The sequence below is a fragment of the Knufia obscura genome (genome assembly GCF_036327395.1).
Source record: "Knufia obscura strain CCFEE 5817 isolate CBS 148926 chromosome Unknown scaffold_1, whole genome shotgun sequence".
NCBI classification, from domain to species: domain Eukaryota; kingdom Fungi; phylum Ascomycota; class Eurotiomycetes; order Chaetothyriales; family Trichomeriaceae; genus Knufia; species Knufia obscura.
This window is the reverse complement of record NW_027042687.1, coordinates 2,199,498-2,216,876: the sequence shown is the minus strand read 5'-3', so window position 1 is coordinate 2,216,876 and position 17,379 is coordinate 2,199,498. Positions and strand designations below refer to the sequence as shown.

The window sequence follows — 17,379 nt, the reverse complement described above, 5'->3', positions numbered from 1 at the left end:
CCCATGGGTAGATCACGTGCAACGTTTAAGTGAAGACGCGTCTCGCGCCGCAACGCGTCAAAAAAGTGTCCCACCTTCTTGTAGCCACCTCGAAGCCCATTAGAGCGGCCGCGCACAACAGGAAGGCGACTCTGTAGTTGCATTCACGAGCCATCAAGATGTACATTAAGCAGATTGTAATCCAGGGTTTTAAGAGGTCTGAACGCTTTCGTCGATATATACAGACAAGGACAATCACTGATCTATCGCAGTTACAAGAACCAGACCATCGTCGATCCGTTCTCACCAAAGCTCAATGTCATAGTCGGTCGCAATGGCTCGGGTAAGAGCAACTTCTTCGCTGCCATCCGTTTCGTCCTCGGCGATGCCTACGCCAGTGGCTTGTCGCGCGAAGAGCGGCAAGCTCTCATTCATGAGGGATCCGGCTCTTCTATTATGTCAGCATACGTCGAGATCACATTCGACAATTCGGACGGTCGTTTGCCGACCGGAAACGACGAACTCATTCTACGACGCACGATCGGTCTGAAGAAGGACGAGTACAGTCTCGACCGCAAGAATGCCACACGCTCAGACGTGATGAACCTCCTCGAAAATGCGGGTTTCAGCAGAAGTAACCCATACTACATCGTCCCGCAGGGTCGAATCACGAGAATCACGAATATGAAGGATACGGAGAGACTAGAGTTGCTGAAGAGCGTGGCTGGGACGCAAGCATTTACATCGAAGAAGGACGAGAGTCAGAAGATTATGAATGAGACGAATAACAAGATTACGGCTATTGATAGTACGTTTGAGCAGATTAATGAGAGGTTGAAGGAGTTGGAGGATGAACAAGAGGAGCTGCGCAACTTTCAGGAGCAGGATGCTGAGAAGAGGGCTACTGAGTATATCCTTGAGCAGAGGGATTTGGAAGAGACGAACAAGGGGTTGCAGCAGCTTGAGGAGAGGAGGAGCAACCGTATTGAGAATGCCGACGGGAATCGACAGGCGTACATTGAGGGCGAGGATAACATTGCGAGGATTAACCAGCAATTGGAGGAATTGAGGCAGAATATGAACGCTGCACGACTGGAAAAGAAGCAGCTTGAGGATGAGCGACGAGAGCGGGCAAGAGCAAAAGCACAAGCAGATTTGGATGTGCGGAACTTATCTGCGGGTCGCAGTGCAGCGCAGAGAAGCAAGCAGCAGCATGACGAGAATTTGCAACAGGTTCAGAGTCAAATTGCTGAAATTGAGGCGGAGCTTAACAATGATGTACTGCCAAAGTATCAGCAAGCGAGTCAGAAGGCTCAGGCTACGAAGACACGCCTCGATAACGCCGAGACGAAGCAACAGAGGCTCTATGCTAAGCAGGGAAGGAGCGCGAGATTCAGAACGAAACAAGAAAGAGATCAGTGGCTCAACGATCAGATCAATGAGGCGAACGTCTCGCTGCAGAGGTTCAAGGCTACAGGAATGTCGACCAAGGAAGGCATCACTGAAGACGAAGAGGCAATTTCTCAACTGGAACAAGAGATTGAAGATTTGCAGAGCAGGGTCAGCAACCAGGGAGGTGCTACTCAGGGTCTCGAGCAAGAGCTGCAAGCTGCAAAGGAGAACAAGGACAAGCTTATGGATGAGCGGAAAGAGCTCTGGCGTAAAGATGCTCGGCTCGATAGCGAGGTTGCGACCGCACAAGAACAACTCAGAAAAGCCGAACGCAACTTATCGCATATGATGGATGGCAACACGAGTCGAGGTTTGGAAGCTGTACGACGAATCAAACAACAGCACAACTTGACAGGCTGCTATGGCACGCTGGCTGAACTGCTCGATGTGCCTGCCCATCACGTCGCCATCGAGGCTGTTGCTGGCAGCTCTCTGTTCCATTATGTGGTTGATACTGATGACACTGCAACACGAGTGCTCGAGCAACTCAACCGAGAACGATCGGGCAGAATCACTTTCATGCCTCTGAACCGACTACGGCCGAAGACAGCGACCTTTCCAAATGCGAACGACATCCGACCGTTGGTCTCTCTCGTGAATTATGACCCGATGTACGAAAAGGCTGTTCAACAAGTGTTTGGCAAGAGTATCATCTGCCAGAACTTGACTGTTGCAGCTCAGTATGCACGAACTCACGGCTTGAATGCTGTCACGCCTGATGGTGACCGATCTGACAAGAAGGGTGCCCTCAGCGGTGGTTATGTTGACCAGAGAAGTAGCCGACTGAAAGCCACTAAAGCGGTTGTGGAAGCCCGACGAAAGTTCGAAGAGATCCAAACAAATGGCCGAGACATCAAGAGAGGAATCGAGAAGATCGACCAGACGATCACAAAAGCTCACAGTGATGTCCAGAAGCTCGAGCAGAGACTTCGTCAAGAGCGTGATGGATCGGGTCCTCTGAGACAAGAACTACAATCCAAGATATCTCAACTGACACGAAAGCGAGAAGATCTCGATGCTAAGCGGAAGCAAGAGAACATCATCGCGACTAATGTCAAGACGTTGACGGACCAACAACAATCATACCAGTCTGAGCTGAACAGTGCCTTTAAGCAAGCACTGACTTCAGCCGAGCAGACCCAACTCGACCAATGGACATCTCAGGTCCAGAACTACCGCCGCGAATATGCTGCTTTGGCATCTGACCTCGCTGAGATAGAAGGGCGGAAAGCAGACCTGGAAGTGAAGCTCAACTCCAACCTCAAACCACAACTTGCTATGCTTGAAGCAGAAGACGCAGATGCTGAAAGCTCAAGTTCTGGTGCCCTTGATGCAAAGCAGAAAGAAGTGCAGAGGCTAACGAAAGTGCTCGGTGACGTTGAAAAGTCGTTGTCGAAGCTTGATCAGTCACTTGAGACACAGCAGACAGAGCTCAGCAGTCTCGAGTCAGAACTGGGCACAGCTCACCAGAGCCTTGAAGAGCTGGCGAAGGCGATCGATAAGTCGCAACGAAGACTAGAGAAAGAACAGCAACTACGAACTCAACTACAACAGCGCAAGCAAGAATCCACTGATGCAATTCGTGAGCTTGGCCTGATATCGCAAGACATGCGCGACAAATTCCGGAACACAGACAACAGCAAGCTGCTCAAGCGCCTACACAAGCTGCAATCTAGCTTGAAGCAATTCGAGGCTGCAGGTCTGAATAGACATGCAGTAGAACATTACCGCAAATCTCAGAAATCAAAAGAAGACCTCGAGGCGCGACGAGCAGAACTCGAGAAGGGCAAGAAGAGTATTGCCAATCTCATCGACGTTCTAGATCAACGAAAAGACGAAGCAATCGAGCGGACATTCAAGCAGGTCTCTAGGGCGTTCAGCCAGATTTTCTCGAAACTAGTGCCGCAGGGTTCTGGTCGTTTAATCATCATACGTAAGCATGATCGCCGAGCGGAAGATGAAGAGGCCGAGGAAGAGGATGCTAGAAGAGGCAGCGTTGAAGCCTACACTGGCATTGCCATTCGTGTCAGCTTCAACTCTAAGCACGACGATCAGCAGCAGATCCAGCAGTTGAGTGGTGGTCAGAAGAGTAAGTCCCCCTTCTTCCTCCAATACCCTTCGTAATACTAACAGTTCCAGGTCTCTGCGCTCTAGCCCTCATTTTTGCCATCCAAGAAACAGACCCAGCACCCTTCTACATCTTCGACGAGATCGACGCAAATCTCGATGCACAGTATCGAACAGCTGTGGCCGACCACCTCAATTACCTATCTCGCAAAGCAGACGAAGAAACAGACGACGACGACGAACGACCAAAGGGGGGACAATTCATTTGTACGACGTTCAGACCGGAGATGTTGCGCGTTGCGGAGAAGGTATATGGTGTTACGTTCGCGAACAACGTTAGCAGTATTCGGGTCGAGTCACTGGAGAACGCACTTGACTTTGTGGAAAGTCAGACGCAGTGAAGGCCTTCGGAGAGACATTGTGTGACGGATGTACTGTACAGATACCAGGCTATGTGTATATCGAGCGTCAATCTGAATGAGATGAGCTCTATAGCAAGCGGCTAACATGGTCGTTCAGTGCATTGACACTGGTACCTGTCCACGTTTACTTGCTCCTGGAGGTTCGCTCGGTCCAGCCTCTTTTATCATCGTCCTGAGATCCATCATCTCGACAACGCCCACTCACCGCGTGACGATCGCCCTCCTAGTCTTTCTCCACCGTCATATGTCGAACCGTCATCCTCTCCCCTCGTCCCTCGAGCTTGGCACCTGCCTTCTGCAATTACGCTCCTTCCGTCATCGCAACGCGGATCGCACCTTCTTCTTCTACAGTCCTTGCGCGGTCGTGCCTTCCCTTGTACGGATAGGTCGCGCCTTCCTCCTCTTCAGCGATAGTCGGTCGTACCTTCTCTCTCGTATGGTCGCACCTTCCATCTTCCTGGTCGTACCTTCCATCTTCTTCCTGGTCGTACCTTTTCTCCCACATGGTCGCACCTTCCTCACTGTCGGTCGGTCGATCGCAGCTTCCGAGTCACTGAGTCGTACCTTCCTTGTTATCGGCCGCACCTTCCTTATTGTCGGTCGCGCCTTCCTTCCTCTTAGTCGCGCCTTCCTCAAAACTTGCCGGCTGTTGGTCGTGCCTTCCCTCCCTGTCTGTCGGTCGCTCCTTCCAATCTGCACGACAACTGTTTGCGCCTTCCGCGGCATAAATCGTTCCTGCCTCAGATCGGTGTCGAACGTACCTTCCTCCCACGATATAGGTAGGCCGTGCTTTCCCATTGCATGAAAGCCGTCGCGCCTGCCTCGGCGTCAGTAGCACCTTCCTCGCAAGATGCTTGTTGTAGCGTGCCTTCCTCGTCATCAACGGTCGAGTGGTTGTGCCTTCCTTGACTTAACTTGCCTTGTATCGTGCTTTCCATGTTCACGGTATTAGTCATGAGTCGTGCCTTCCTCTTCGCTAGTGGGCGTTCCTTCACTTTCTTAGAGTTGTGCTTCCGTCATGGCATGGACGGATAGGTCCTCTTGCTATGAGGAATTGTCGCTGTTCCATTCTAGTGTCCGTGCTGAGATGAGTATATGTGAGTTGCTCCTGCAAAAGTGGAGGCATGGGGGGACAAGAGTGCTGGGGCTCAAGGCAACGATGGGTGTTGTTGATAAGCTTGTGGATAAGGAGACGACAGTCAATGATATCATTCATTATGTTCGTGAAATGTCTGCCTCCCATGGGGCATGTAACCTAGCCAGATGCCAAAAGATCCGGGTATCTTGATGTCTCCTTTGCAGTAGAACGCCGTCGCCATGCTATGCTATTCCATGCCATGCCGTGCCACGCTTAAAAAACAGAATCGAATGCCTGTTGTCAGTGTGTTATGCTCAACCAACAACATCTCCACCACTCAAGTTGATACCGCCGAAACTCCAACTGCCAGCAGCCCAGATCCACGCCGCTTTCTTAGGTGTGTCGCCGTCATTCACTTGCTCGACAAGCGACTCTACACCCACGAAACTCGCATCACCTCTTCCGGTAGTGGTGTCTCGAGCCGGTAACGCTTTCCTTCCTGTGGGCGTAATCCCATTGAGGGTATCAACAGCTTTAATCGCGGGACCTTCGTCGAAGAAGTCGACTAGCACGAACGTTGGTGCACGGCCGTACTGCTGGCTACAGTCATTGAGAGCCGTGCCAAGCTGCCCGACTGCTGTTGTGTTCGGTGAGTTTGTGAGGGTAATATTGCCCACGTCAGGCGTCTGGATGTCTAGTGCTCCTTCGCTATACAAGAAATGATTCATGAGTGGCATCCGATTGCTTGAGATCGCGCTCTGGGCATTGCCCTGCACGGCTGTTGGTCGGTCGGGTGAACAGGTGAAAGCGTCTGGTGATGTGTTCTCAAAAGGGTTCTCGAACATGAAGGTGAATTCGTCCATGAGGTAGGATTGTTCGGTGGTTATGCTGGCTGGGTCGAGACTAGCGACGAAGACTAGCAACCGGGTTTTTGCGTTTATTAGTTGTTGTAGTGTCGGCCAGGATGTAGGCGGAGAGGTTGTAGATGTTGGTTTATATGCGAGTGATGTGATTTCTGCTTCTGTGAACTCGGCGTGAAGCTCTGAGCTCGTCGCCTTGTCGCTGTTGACGAGGAGGACTGTGACGACCTCGTTGGGGTTGTTGTCTATCCATTCTTTGATATCTTTTAACCAGTCACTGAGGAGGCCAGCGTCCAACAAATCGCATGAGGAGTGGCAGAGATGCCAGTCGCCGTTGTTCTCGTGAACCTGAGCGCTGAGGAGACGAACGCCCGAATCGAGTTGCACTGTGGAATTATAGTATTGGTTGCCCGAGGTTGAGTAGCCTGTTGAGGCGTCACGTACGAAGGGAGAGTCGTGGGCACCGAGGTGGGTTATCGACGAGTACGATTTTGAGCAGAGATCGGGCGAGTTATTGCATGCTGTTGTCTGTCGAGACTGTATTGAGGCGCCACTTGCGAGTGAGAGAAACCCTGTGGCCAGAAGGGCGAACGAATGCATCATGAGCACACCACTGCCGCTATATCGTACAATGCGATCGATAGATCTGGGTCGTCAACTTGAGTCAAGGTGTTAAGATAGTCGTGAGTATGCTTTCAAATGAGAACAACGTCGCACAACGATGGCACTGCGCTTGAGACGTGGAAGTGAAGGTATGGGTAGCTGCGACGACGAGTTGCAAACAAACAGGAATTGTATCCAGAGCGATGGGAGACTGAAGATTCAAACGTGAGATGCAACATGAAAAAGAAACAATACTCTACTCAGCCTGTTTCGTATTACATCTTCAGAATTGGCATTGAAGGCCGTGCGGATGGTGAGGCGCAGTCTGTTGCGGATGGCCTCTCAGTTGCACAACTCAGATTCCAGTGAGATCTGCAACACGAACCCGTCAAGCCGTCCCACCAGAACTGCAGGTCCAACTGTTTCAGGCGTCGTCAGCTCCGTCATTGGTTACGTTTGCCGCAGGCTTTGATGTGTTTGCTCGCTTTGCTAGTGTTAAATTTAGTGATGGCAGCACGTGACTGGGGAAAGGAGTAGATCTTCGACCCGTACGTGGCAGACATGGTATATTTTGGTCCAGAAGACGATGCTATATTTCGTACAGGTATCTTTTATTTCGACTTCCATGATTTCCTCTTGCTTGCCATCTTCATCCTATTAGCGCTGGTTGGAACATGCTGCACCTGTGCAGCCACCCATTGAACTTTGTAGGACAAGGTACTGCGGCTGCTCGAGGTCGAACTCGGCATCATGCATAATCACCGTTAAAAAGTGCTTTCGGTACTGTTCATGGTTTGCTCGAAGGCTTGATCATCAGCTCCGGTCGTACATATCGATCAAAATCCTCGGCGCTCAACGCGTTCAACTCCAACGAGGCCTCCTTCAAGGTCAGATTCTTTTTATGTGCATGATGTGCCACTTTCGATGCCATGTCGTAACCGATATAAGGCTGCAAACATGTCACAAGCATAAGGCTCTGATCAAGCAGTTGCTTGATCCTCTCACCGTCCGCTTGAAGCCCGACAAGTAAATTCTTCCTGAAACTATCCATCCCATCACTCAGCAAACGCACAGAGTGCAGAAAGTCCGAAATGATCAATGGCTTGAACGCGTTGAGCTGAAATTGACCGCTGAGACCTCCCACAGTCAGCGAAGTATGATTCCCTATCACCTTCGCGCAGATCATGGTCATAGATTCGCACTGAGTTGGATTTACCTTCCCAGGCATGAACGAGCTGCCAGGTTCATTTTCAGGCAGGATTAGCTCTCCAAGTCCTGATCGAGGCCCTGAACCCTCAAACCGGATATCCTGAGCTATTTTGAAAAGTGAGCAAGCGAGGGTCTGGATGGCCCCGGATGCAAACACGAGCGCATCATTCGCAGATATGGCTTCCATTTTGTTTGGCGCACTGACAAAAGCTTGTCCCGTCATCTTGCTTACCTCCATGCAGAAGTCCTCAGCAAAACCTTCATAAGTATTGAGACCTGTGCCAGTTGCTGTACCACCCATCGCGAGTTCTAAAAGGCCTTCAAGTGCTTGACGTACGCGCTTCTCGCCGTTAACTAGCTGCTGTGCGAAACCGGAAAATTCTTGGCCCAGCGAAAGAGGCACTGCGTCCTGCAAATGTGTCCTACCAACCTTGATTATGTCTTGAAATTCGTCCGATCTTTGTCTGAGCACTTCAGTAATCCGTTGTAGACTAGGCAATAGTAGTTCTGTAAGGTCAAGCACAGCAGCAATATGCATCGCAGTTGCCATTCCGTCGTTGGATGAACCCGATTTGTTCACATGATCGTTAGGATGAACGGGATATTTCTTACCCAGTTCATGGCCCAGAATCTGGTTTGCACGATTCGAGATAACTTCATTTGTGTTCATATTCGTCTGTGTGCCTGATCCAGTCTGCCATATTACTAGTGGAAAGTGGTCGATCAAGTCCAGAGACGCGACCTCACTTGCTGCTTGCTGAATGGCCACACCGAGCTTGGCGTCGAGTGCGCCATGTTTCACATTGACCGCTGCTGCGGCGCCCTTCAGTACACCAAAAGCACGAATTACCGTTGGTGGCATGCGGTCTCGTGGCTGATTGATCTCGAAGTTCTGAAGGGAGCGCTGGGTTTGGCATCCCCAGAGACGGTCGGAAGGAACTTGCATAGAGCCAAGAGCATCGGTTTCCGTACGAAAGGGGGCATCTTGCGCTGTAGTCGCCATGATGCAAATTTACGCGCTTGTCGTCTTCACTAATACTTCAGTGCGCTGATGGTCATTCCCGCTGCGAGCTTACCAATACTTTAGAGCTTGACCACCGCATCTCCAAATCAAACCAGAGCGGAGGCATAAAGCTTTATGTACCTCGGATGTGCTCACCAGCGTCTTCATCTGGCCGTCCAGCAAAATGACATCTCGTATCCCTTTCCATTTCGACTGCAGCCTGAGCTCGGAGAAGCTGTTGGTGTGCAAAAATCATAGTCAAAAGCTCTCGCGGCTTCTGTGAAGCCTAGCTGCGAAATGCGAACTGCCTTCCCCAGGATTTGAAACCACACTAGTGGTTCTGCTGCACGTTAATTGGCTGCTGATCCGCCCCTGGAACGCCGGGACTTGCCGCTTCAAGCACAAATTCAAGGCTGCTTCGGCTGCCACTCAGCTTTGCTTTTCCTGCGCGAGTAACCATGGCTATGGGCAGGCACCCGCCGATGCGACAGATGAACTGTTTCAAGCACAATTTAGGCAGGTCTGGCAGTCTTTCCGTTGCATCAACACGGTACCGGGGTCGCCGCCAAGAGTGCCAAGGTCGGTGCTTGTCCTTGGATTGGTCAGCTGCACTCGAAAAGCGCCGCTAACCGAAGCCTCCCTGTTCAACTGCTTTCAAAAGTCCGTTCAAATCTGGAGAGCTCTTGGCAGGAGGCAGCAACAAAGACCTCTTGAAACCGTACGTATCAAGCCATCGTCTTCACGTCTTCCCGGGTGTGCCTTGTGGCAGATTGCGCCTTGCTTCGCTTCCATATCCAGTTCAGAAAGCGATTGCTCTGCAGCGTTAGTCTAAGACTCATTGCCCAAAGATGAATATATCGATGTTGCATCGCACTTCTTGAGAAAGACTTCTTGAATTTGCTAGTCGCATCCCAACCCAGCATTCTTTTCACACCGTGAACAAACTGACCACAGACCGTACTGACTCACTCACACTTCCGCTATCAAAAGTCGTCTTCTAAATGCCTCGCCTCCCGCTCCTCACTCTTACCAGCTCCCTAGCCATTATGGCACTCGCCCAAACACCAACAACAACCCACATGCTAGTGCCCATCGGCGGCCAACTTCCTCTAACAGCCGGAATACTCGGTGAAGTAAGCCCATACCCTCCCATCCCACACGCCTCCCCACCAGCCTCATAATCCCGGACCCAACCGGACCCTACTAATTTCTCCACCCACCTAGTCAAACAACCAAACAACCTTCATAATGCACGACTGCACAACCTCAGCCCCAACCTGCGCCCTCTACGAACCCGTAACATTCACCGCCGGCCCAAGCACCCTCCACTTCGACGGCACAGGCCACTGGGAAATCCTCGGGCAATTTGACTGCAAAATCAGCGGCGGCAGCGACGGCGACAGCGGCTCACCCTCTACCGCCGCCTGCGCAATGACGATAGGCGACTACCCACAGTCTGAACTCGAAGATTTGACCAAGTCGTGGATTAGCACGCCCGCAGCTAGCAGTGCGAGTTTGACCGCGACGTTTACGGATGGGGACGTTTTGGCTACGCAGGCGTTTACGGATGTGACGATTACGGGAAGTACGACTGCGGCAGCTGCGACTGCGAGTGCAACAGGGGAGGGCAGTGGGTCGGGGGCTGGTCGGGCAGCAGGCTTGTCGGGGTTGGTGTGGCCGTGTATTGCTGCGGTGGCGGTGGGTCTGCCGATGGTGCTGTTGTAGATGATTGAGGCTGAGATCGATTTTGAACACGGTTCTCTGTTGGTCTCTCTTCTTCGTTAGGATTTCGTGCTTCTGTAGATCAAGAGGTGATTTATGCTTCCGTAGATCAAGAGGCGAGCAAGTACATGGTAGTCGATTGGTGAGCCTCGTTGGTGAGGCCACCCAGGAATTTCCATGCAGTATATGTGACACGAAATATCATTACATAGTATCCTCAACGGCTGGCTAGTGGGTATATTCTAGTCCAACATTATGGTCATACATCTCGTACAGAAGGGTTGACCTTGCGACCAATCGTGGCACCGGCTTCTGGCTAGTCATCACAACATCTCGACTGTTTCCACAACGCCTACGCTGAAGAACAGAATTGTTTACAATTGGCAACAAACAAATCCAGCCGACCTCATCGAGCATAAGCAGGAGGCGGATTCTCGTCATGGTTCACCGACGGCGTAGAAGGGACGCCAAAGCTGCCCTTACCCCTTTCATCCTCATACCGCCTGGCCACTTCTGCCGCCATTTTCATCATCCACGCTCGCTCAGCTATACTCTGCGAGTTCGACGAATCTGTAATAAAAGACAGGAAATTCGGTAGGGTTTGTGATTGTGTTGGCCCTGCTACACTCGGTTCCAGGAGCATAGGGTTCTCAGGTATTTTGGTGTGTGGATGCGATGCAGTCACGAGTGGCGGGCCTCGATATGCATGTTGTGACAGGTCGTGATGCGACTGTTGCCGAGGTTTCTGCTCTGGAAGGATCATAGATGCTCGGGGTGTTTCGTCGGTGTCCTGATCGTAATTTTGGTCTCTGTTAAGGTTCACCACCCTCCGTTGCGCGCGTCTGGGTCGGATGGTTGCGTCGGCATATGCGTGCGTCGTCGGACTGACTGGTGTATAATTGATGTTGGAAGGACCTGGTTGAGCGAAATCTAGGTCAATATGCGATGGCGGCCGCTGTCGCCTGTGAGATCGTGGCGTTGCTTCTTGTGATTGGTGCAAAGGGCTTGCAGGCATCTTTGTGGTCGCACTCGGCGCTCGCGGACTCATTGGAGGAGTGACCGGATCTGCAGTTGGTTCGGAACTGGAGGCAGGGGGGCCGGAGAAGACAGCCGGGCCATCGGAAGTGCTACCAGTGACGCTTGTACTGTCCGTAACAGTCGAGCCATCTTCAATAACAGTCTCTACCTCTCCCGTTGTGTTCGATCTCCTTAGGTTGACGACACGCTTCTTTCTCTTCCTGTTGCCATGTGGTTTTAGCCTGTTGCTACCAAGACTAGTGGTAGATAAAGAGCTCTGATGGCTGTGGAAGGCCGGCCGTATCTGCGAGGCAGTATCGAAAGTATAAGCAGTTTTGATACTGCCAACATAGGATTGCGACCTGGACAGTGCGGGTGTAGTTGTCTTCGAGTACGAACCTGGCACCTCTCCTCGCTCGAGAGGACCAGTCCAGGCGCGGAAGACAGCATCTCGGATATTGGGAGTAAACAGTGAAAGCGTTCGATGCGAGTCTGTCAGTGTGGCCAGACGTAACAAGTTCTTCTTTGAAAACAGCGAGTGGTTCTCGGTATGTGAGTCTAGTGACAGAGCAGCGACTTCCTGCGGACTCAAGGTGGCACCAGTCGAGTCAACGGGATCCTGTGGAGTACTTGCTAGAGGATCAACAGCCGACTCATCTTGTGTATCTTCCTCTTCTCTCAAGGCCATCTCTTCCTGCGCTTTGTGCTCTGGTACCCATAAGCGCAAAGACATGCGATGTATGATAGCTGGCAGCTCATCCATGAACAATGTGCGCAACTGCTTCTCAATAACTTCTTGCAGGTAGTTCGCGACAAAGGGGATCGAGTCGAAGGTTGAAGAAACCTTAAGGGACTCGAGAGGGTCGTTCCGAAAGACTATCGTCAATCCTTTCTGTCGAGAAAATACCAGAATGATGATAGCGGATAGCTTGAAATCTGACAAGGTGATTTGTAGCGGAATTGTCAGACCAGCTGCAGCCGCCAGAGGTCTCGGCGACGCATATGTCGGCCTCGTCACCAAAAACGTGTTCAAAGGATTCGCCTGGACTCTCGTCTTGATGGTGATGAAGGCATTGCCAGCATAGGACATCTTGAATGTGCCTCTGAACTTGTCCACGCCGATATCTGATATCTCCACCACTTCGAGGTCTGGAGGCACGTCGCCTAGATTGAGCTCGTTCACAATGATGTCGTCGACGATGATAGCCGGCTTCTGGTTCTTGTTCATAGCATTAGTGAGAAGTTCCTCGGCTCGTTTGTAGAAGCCTGGGTCACCACTCAGTGGCGCCCAGTTGAAGTTGAATGCCATCGCAGAGGATCAGCCAATCGATCGCATAAGTTGTACAATCTTTTCTCAGCGTCGACTTGATCGGCGCATCTTGTTCTGATAGTTTCCAGGTGAGGACGTAGAGGGAAAGAGCTCGTGATAGGGTACTGATAATGGCCTGGACAGTGGCATGTGATAATCTCGTGGTTGCACTTGCCGCAGTCTTTGCGCACTCAGCTTGAGGGACAACAACGGATGACAGGTGAACAGATGCCGAAAAGGATAAGCGACGCGTGGGCAAGAGTCGCAATCAAGGATGTTGTTGATAGGAGTGCAACCCTTGTACGTGTATGCTTGCTTGTTGTTAACGAGGGTACTTGCTTGTATCACCTTCAACTTCTCTTTTGGTATCCACCCCGAACGTCAGCTTGCATGAACCCAAGGGCTCCTTTTCCGGTCGTCCCCTTTAGTTCAAGTGATCGTGTGCTTCTTAGCATCAGTACTAAGCATGTCACCGACGCTATGCATGCAACAGGCACAATGAATGTCTGGTGTTCACGGATTCTTGCAAGCGTGGTGCTGAAAGCGCGACAGAAACGTTAGGAAGTGGTACTCCCTGTGGCATAATCACAGTCAGTGCGAGCAATTCTTTCAAGAATAAATGTCCCCAGGATCGCAATGGATTTTTATACAACGCTCGGAACGCTTTGCATCAAGCGTCAGCAATATACTCACTGTGTCTCGGTCACGGACGCCCAGGTTCCCTAGAATCGAATCTTGCAAAGTCTGGCAATTAACAAGTCTTATGCACACGAAGCACGCTGGCCGGTGCTCCTAGGTAAGCAGTGTTGGAACGTCAATATGACCGTCTAGGATCTCGGCCTGTCCAAGCTTTTGCTTGGTCACTGTGATGTCGATTCGATACGGAGGTCAGATTGCTAACGTGGCTGATACTGGCCTTCCCTCTGAGCGCTCATTGATCAAATAAGTATGCATGTGTGCGCTATCTATTCAGGATCACCCCACAAATTACCTCGCAGTATCCACGACCATCAGTGCTACTAGGCAATCCGGCTCCAGTGCAACTGCGATACGGGTCGTAAGACTGGATTGTATCCTGTGCTGTCGACATCTGCTGCCACGTTTCGGTCACCTCGGCGTGTCTTTCGCACTTCGCCTGTGTGAGGGATCGGGTGCCCTCTGGAACACTTTCCCATGGTTTCAGAGGGACAATATGGAGAAAGTAGCACGAATAGCAAAATCCCATGCGCTATATGGTCAAAGTGTGGGCACGACTCGAGATGTGATTGACCACAGCAAGAGTGTTGTTACAGGTTCGAGAATACGTCGCTGGAAGTTCAACTCAGCAGTTGAGTGCCATCGCAGACCGTCAATAAGCTGACTGCTCAATTGGAGACCATGATCAGACTCAGCGATATGTCACCTGCGAGTGACAGTTCTTCACCTTCACCAAAAAGTTGCAAACGCTTGACACATGGATCTGAGCTATGAGTACTCTCGCTTCTCTTGACCTTCCAATGACCTCCCCTTGTCAAGATATCGACCAACTAAATAGCAGTCTTTCATTGCATCTACAACTACTTTCCAGTCCACATCTCATTCACAATCAAGACGTCTAATCTCACTACCATGTACATCCCCACCCTCATCCTCCTTACCATGATCGCACCCCTCACCCTAGCCCGCGACTACAAAATCAGATTTTGCCCCTCAAAAGACCTCGCAGACCCAGCATGCATCGTTGAGCCAATGGAATTCGACGTCTGCAAGTATATTCCCAACTCGAATGCCATGGGCGACAATGGCAGTTGGGTCTCCGTAAGTGCTTCACTCACACTCTCCCTCTCGTCAAGAACAAAGGACTGACAGAACTTCACTGCAGCTCCTCAACACCCCTGGCTTCGGCGGCGTAAGCTGCATAATCTACCAGGCCGATGATCTTACCTGCAAGGGTCCAAATTCGGATCTTATCTATGGTAATTATTAGATCGACGACCCACATAAGTACATGTACCGAAGCTACATGTGTAAGAAGAATTGCGACGAAACTACATGTCCAGATGAGATGTCTTGAGCTGGCTGGCTGTACACTGAACGTTGAGTCGTGGGCTACACTGGGCCCTATCTGATTGCGGCTTACTGCACAACTCTTAGAAGTTGTGACGTGGGCGACTACAGACCGACCATCCGCAGATAGGGATGGGAAGGTACAAGAGGTCCATACAGATGCAGCTTCACTTGCAACGACAGAAGCTGTTCAGTTGCAGCAGACTGGAAATTCTATCAATCAATTCTGTTTCAGGCCTATTCTATATGAATTACACCTGATTCCCACCAACAACAACATTCACTGGTTGCCCACCCGCACTCTCCGCTAACCTCGGATCAGCAACCTTCTCAATCTGCCTCACAAATTGCTCCCTGCTACCCTCCTTCAACGCACCAGGTTTCCAGTAGTCGTACTCCATCCATTCACCCTCCTTCATCTGTGCCTCCACCGCCTCGTGAAACCGTGCACCAAGTTCAGGTTGTAGTGGCACAACGCCCGTCTCCTCACAATACTTCTCCCAGTGCGCGAGGAGCTCCTCAAGTTTCTCTGGCATTTGGCCCGCCAGGTCGTTGGTCTCACCTGGATCTTTGGAGAGGTCATACAGTTGCCACGCAGATACACCCTTCGGGAACGGAATGAAAACCGCCTTCAAATTGTTGACGCGTATCGCAGCGCGACCACAGAGTTCCCAGCCGAAAGGCTCCTCGGGGTCGTGGATAGTGGGCGCTGAACCGTTGAGGTAGGCCGTCATATCGAGGCCACGCATCGGGACCACACTTCGATCCTTCCACTGAGGTGCAGGATGTTTGATGCCCGCCAGACTCAGCAATGTAGGCGCGATGTCCATGACTGTTGCGAACGTATCAGTGATCTCGCCCTCCTTACCCTTATGCAAAGGTGGGTACCTCAACACGCACGGCACACGTACACCGCCTTCCGTCGTATACGCCTTGTACAATCTACTCGGTGCTGTTGCGGCCTGCGCCCACCGAGGTCCATACCACACAAAGCTGTCCTTGTTGCCGATGTTGTCAATGTGGTTGTTGTAGTACTTCCCCAGATGCTCCATGAGCTGTCCACTGACCATTGGATATGCTTCGTACGCAGCGCCCTCGGCACCGTTGTCGCTGAAGAACATGATGAACGTGTTGTCTAGCTCGCCGATCGATTCGAGGTAGTCTGTTACTCGACCAATATTATGGTCCAGACACTCGACCATGCCGGCGTAGGCCTCCATGGCCCGACAGGACATGGCGCGCTGGTGATCTGTCATTTCGTCCCAGCCTTGAACTTCATCTGCTACGACAGGGTGTGGGATGACGTCTTTTGGGATCATTCCCAGTTCGATAAGCTTCTTCAAGCGTTGTTGCCTGAGGTCCTCTGGTCCAGCATCGAAGACACCGACGTAGTGGTCGATGTACTCCCTTGGTGCTTGAAGGGGCCAGTGGGGTGCGCTGAAGGGGTAATATGCGAAGAATGGCTTCTCCTTTAGGTCCGGACTATCGTTCCATTCTTTCAGGTATTTGAGCATTCTATCGCCGTAGCCATTACTTGAGTACCATCCTTCTGGAAGGTCCTCGACGTAGTGGTCGTCTTCCATGTGAAGGGCTATGACGGACTTCTCAAGAAACTTTGGAAATTCGGCGTCTGGTCGGTAGTCGTAGTGGTTGGAGCAAGCAGGAAGCAGAGCCAGACTTCGATCGAAACCCCTGACCTGCGGTCTTCGTTCTTTGGTCAGGCCAAGATGCCACTTGCCGCTCATGACGGTGTGGTAGCCACCGTCCTGGAGGATCTCTGGCAGAGCAGCCACTCGGGAGTTGAGGTACCCTTCGTAGCCGGGCATGCCTCTCTGTGGTGCTGTGGTGAACTTTGAGCCTTTCGGGAAGTTCTGTCCAGAGAAGTCGGTCCATTCAATAAGATTGCCAAGCCCGGCGATGTGATGATCTGTAGAGATGCTCAATAAGTCCGTTTGTCACTGTAAGGGGGCACTCACCCGTTCCTGTCAAGATCATTGCCCTTGTGGGAGAACATGCTGCTGCTGCGTGGAAACCGGTGAAGCGAAGGCCAGTGCTAGCAAGCTTGTCAATATTTGGTGTTCTGATCTCACTACCAAAGCAGCCAGCATCGGAGAAGCCCATATCATCAGCCACGATGATGAGGAAGTTTGGTTTCTTCTGAGACGCCATGATGAGCTGTTCAATGCTGCGAGCACTCCGACCCAAGATGTTTGGACAACGAATACTGTTGATAGCTATAATGCAACCAACCTATGCGTTCAATATCTCGAAGTCTGATGTTGTTCGTTGCCGGCAATAACAGCATGCACGAGGGGCAGCAAGAAGCACGGAAACATTGCCGACCTCGCAAGGGTACCTGCCGAGTCTCACGTGGTCAGTGAAGATGATCCTCGCTCAGTCTTTGATAATCGTCTCATTTGAATGTAACGCATTGTGTCTCCACAGATATTCTCCTCAAAAGGACAAAAGATAGACTTGCCGCGTTAGAGGCCGGTGACGTGACCAAGCATCGTCGCTGTCATGAGACACATTGAGACCAGCTGCACCTTGACACTACTTGCATGTTCTTGAAGCTCACATTGTTGATACCGATGGAAGGTGAGAAGGACAAT

At 51.3% G+C, this 17,379-nt stretch overlaps 7 protein-coding genes across 7 annotated transcripts; 3 read left to right on the top strand and 4 right to left on the bottom strand.

Annotated features, from left to right (window-relative positions):
• Positions 1-158: 158 nt before the first annotated feature.
• On the top strand, positions 159-3,899 carry SMC3 (Structural maintenance of chromosomes protein 3; the record flags this gene model as incomplete). The annotated part of the gene is made up of 3 exons (XM_064869287.1): positions 159-196; positions 252-3,520; positions 3,571-3,899. The coding sequence occupies 3 exons, from the start codon at positions 159-161 to the stop codon at positions 3,897-3,899; spliced, it is 3,636 nt and encodes a 1,211-aa protein (XP_064734784.1).
• Positions 3,900-5,312: 1,413 nt separating this feature from the next.
• On the bottom strand, positions 5,313-6,458 carry PMZ80_000836 (uncharacterized protein; the record flags this gene model as incomplete). Its single annotated transcript, XM_064869286.1, has 2 exons — positions 5,313-6,411; positions 6,451-6,458. The coding sequence occupies 2 exons, from the start codon at positions 6,456-6,458 to the stop codon at positions 5,313-5,315; spliced, it is 1,107 nt and encodes a 368-aa protein (XP_064734783.1).
• Positions 6,459-7,248: 790 nt separating this feature from the next.
• Positions 7,249-8,673, bottom strand: FUM1_1 (fumarase fum1; the record flags this gene model as incomplete). The annotated part of the gene is made up of 1 exon (XM_064869285.1): positions 7,249-8,673. The coding sequence occupies one exon, from the start codon at positions 8,671-8,673 to the stop codon at positions 7,249-7,251; it is 1,425 nt and encodes a 474-aa protein (XP_064734782.1).
• A 1,248-nt stretch (positions 8,674-9,921) lies between these two features.
• Positions 9,922-10,398, top strand: PMZ80_000834 (uncharacterized protein; the record flags this gene model as incomplete). The annotated part of the gene is made up of 1 exon (XM_064869284.1): positions 9,922-10,398. One exon carries the CDS (start codon positions 9,922-9,924, stop codon positions 10,396-10,398), a length of 477 nt encoding a protein of 158 aa, XP_064734781.1.
• A 403-nt stretch (positions 10,399-10,801) lies between these two features.
• On the bottom strand, positions 10,802-12,721 carry MDM34 (ERMES complex subunit; the record flags this gene model as incomplete). The annotated part of the gene is made up of 1 exon (XM_064869283.1): positions 10,802-12,721. One exon carries the CDS (start codon positions 12,719-12,721, stop codon positions 10,802-10,804), a length of 1,920 nt encoding a protein of 639 aa, XP_064734780.1.
• A 1,608-nt stretch (positions 12,722-14,329) lies between these two features.
• PMZ80_000832 (uncharacterized protein) lies at positions 14,330-14,687 on the top strand (the record flags this gene model as incomplete). The annotated part of the gene is made up of 2 exons (XM_064869282.1): positions 14,330-14,518; positions 14,583-14,687. The coding sequence occupies 2 exons, from the start codon at positions 14,330-14,332 to the stop codon at positions 14,685-14,687; spliced, it is 294 nt and encodes a 97-aa protein (XP_064734779.1).
• Positions 14,688-15,018: 331 nt separating this feature from the next.
• PMZ80_000831 (uncharacterized protein) lies at positions 15,019-16,936 on the bottom strand (the record flags this gene model as incomplete). Its single annotated transcript, XM_064869281.1, has 2 exons — positions 15,019-16,694; positions 16,744-16,936. The coding sequence occupies 2 exons, from the start codon at positions 16,934-16,936 to the stop codon at positions 15,019-15,021; spliced, it is 1,869 nt and encodes a 622-aa protein (XP_064734778.1).
• Positions 16,937-17,379: the final 443 nt, after the last annotated feature.